General features: G+C 38.3%; 1 protein-coding gene across 1 annotated transcript in view; it reads right to left on the reverse strand.

Annotated features, from left to right (window-relative positions):
* Window positions 1-2,066: 2,066 nt before the first annotated feature.
* The window catches only part of LOTGIDRAFT_176286 (hypothetical protein), a gene marked incomplete at both ends in the record, with an annotated part of 5,420 nt that continues 4,992 nt past the window's right edge, over window positions 2,067-2,494 (reverse strand). Inside the window, one exon of the mRNA XM_009068617.1 lies at window positions 2,067-2,360. Coding sequence (XP_009066865.1) covers window positions 2,067-2,360 — 294 coding nt within the window. The remainder of the gene's footprint in view (window positions 2,361-2,494) is intronic.

Here is a 2,494-nt window from a genome sequence, read left to right on the forward strand (position 1 = left end):
CATCTCGGCCTTATCTGTGATATTTATTATCATTACATCTATAGTAATAAAACATAAATTCTCAAGTATTTTTACTTATTCTACTTCATATAATGACCTATATATATAAAAAACAATTAATAATTCAAACAGCCATAACATATCATATATTTACATTATTCAATTGTATATACAACCATCAATTCATATAGCATATTTATATATATATAATTATTTACATATTTTTTCTATATAGAATTTTAAACATATTTACATTATTCAATTGTATATACAACCATTAATTCATATAGCATATTTATATATATATAATTATTTACATATTATTTCTATATAGAATTATAAACATAGGTTGTTTCTGTACAAAGAATTAATTCAAATATAGTAATTTATTAATACACGTCGGGGGAAAAGCCGCAAGTTCTCATTCGGTACCATGTGCGAGCGATGAGACGTTTGATCGATACTCGTCATAAACATAAACGTACTGTGTAGACCTCGGGGATGGGATTATCTCCGAGAATACAACCGGTGATTGTTAAAGATAAAAAGCGATTTGCGCTGGGTGGTCTCGAACGTGAATGTGAACTCTTTCGAGGAACGGAGATATAGCCACATGGATGCACCTGAACTACATCGGACAGTCACAACTATTGTGGGCTTTAACCTGGACTAAATTTTACCTTTTTATCGATATTCTATCACCAATTCATTTATCCAGCCTCTCATTTATCTTCTTTTAAAATTAAGATCCTCATCCGATCACTTCTGCTCTTTGAGTTACTCGTCGATGGAAGAGAAGAAATTCTAGGCATTGTAGAAAAGTTCTACTTAAAAGCTCCGCTACGCCGACCCTATACCTCAATTTTACTCTTGGAACCATCGGTGTAGATATTCAAATGGTCAGCGTACACGGGATCAAGAGCGTAAGCTTGTTGGTACTCTGGATCAGCTGGGTGTTGACTACAAAACAGAGTAGCCGATAGGCGCCATCGTAACTGGGCTGGTGCTCTCTCAATAGATCAATGACCGCTTGCCCGTAAGAAATACTCCGATTCTTCTGGTTATTTCCGACAAGAGTTAATCGATATGTGTCATCTGCATATAGGGCCGTGCTAACCGAGAGCTCCTTATGCTTTACATAATCCAGGGCAAGATCGTTGATCATAATGCTGAAGAGGGTAGGGCTAATAACAGAGCCTTGCGGGTTCCATTCTCTAAGGAGTGCTTCTCGCTGAGAGAATTGGCGACTTTCACTTGTATCTGGTGATCCCTTAAGAAGTCTTGGATCCACCTGAACATGCGACCCCGATGCCAAGTTTATTAAGTTTAAAAAGCAAACCATCAACCCAGACTAAGTCAAAGGCTTTGGATAGATCAAGGAATACTGCGCTGAAGTAGTTCTTCTTTCCGAGTTAGATTTCAGGAAATATCCTTGGTCACGGCACCAATATTTATATATATATATATTACAAAACATAAAATGACGTAACGGCTTTGCAGGTTTGAAGAGCATTTATTCGGGAAGAACAACACCAGCGACATAAACATCAATACCGGTAAAACACAGGAACATTAATACAAATAAAATACAGGAACATTTAAACTCTATCATTACGAGACCAAATACACATTCATTTAAACAGCAACCAAGCGTCCTTTCTCATTTAACATTGAGATCCACTGTCATATCGGTCCCAAACAGCCATTACATCTGCCTGTTGATTTCTGTTCCGTTTTGACTACATTCTCTTTATCTTCTCTAATCCTATCCGCTTGTTTAGTCTCACACACATGTCTTCGAATAAAAGATCGTCTTCTGTGCCATCCATCGCGTTCGATATGCAACATTTCTTGAAACTGCGAATAATAATCTCAGCATCAAGTTCTTCTTTCGTTGTTTGATGATAAATTTCTGGAATTCCAACAACTTCTCTTCGGGGTCACTTGGTAGTTTCTGGGAAATGTTGGTTCTTCTTCTGTGTGAGAGGTGGTTACGGTTGAGGAGCTTATAACACCATGATGACGTAGCCCTGAAAGGGTCTTTAACTTCAGCTGCTTATGGACCTTTAAGGCTTGAATACGATCTTCAGTGGAAGCCACAGGGAGGCCTTGTCTTCAATCAAAGTCAGCACCTCAGCTTCAACCTCAGGGAAAAGGGCCTTTCTTCCACGAATAGCACACTTGGTCTTGGGCATCTCCAGGAGACTACCCCGCTCACTGCGCCAACTCATAATATTGGACTCGTTGATATTGAATTCACGACCAGCTGCTCGATTGCCATGAGCCTCAGCAAATGCGATGACGTTCAATTTCTCCTTCGTGGTGTACGCAACGCCATTTCGTATTTGAGTTACCTGTATCTTAAAATCAAAAACACTATTGATGTTTGCAAATGTGCACAAAAAACTCGCCTTGATAGCTTATGTTTCCTTCTGTATTACATAATATGCCAACTAGGAATTGGAAAGTTCGTTTCCTTCTGTTACATAACATG

This window comes from Lottia gigantea (assembly GCF_000327385.1).
Source record: "Lottia gigantea unplaced genomic scaffold LOTGIsca_918, whole genome shotgun sequence".
Taxonomy (NCBI): domain Eukaryota; kingdom Metazoa; phylum Mollusca; class Gastropoda; family Lottiidae; genus Lottia; species Lottia gigantea.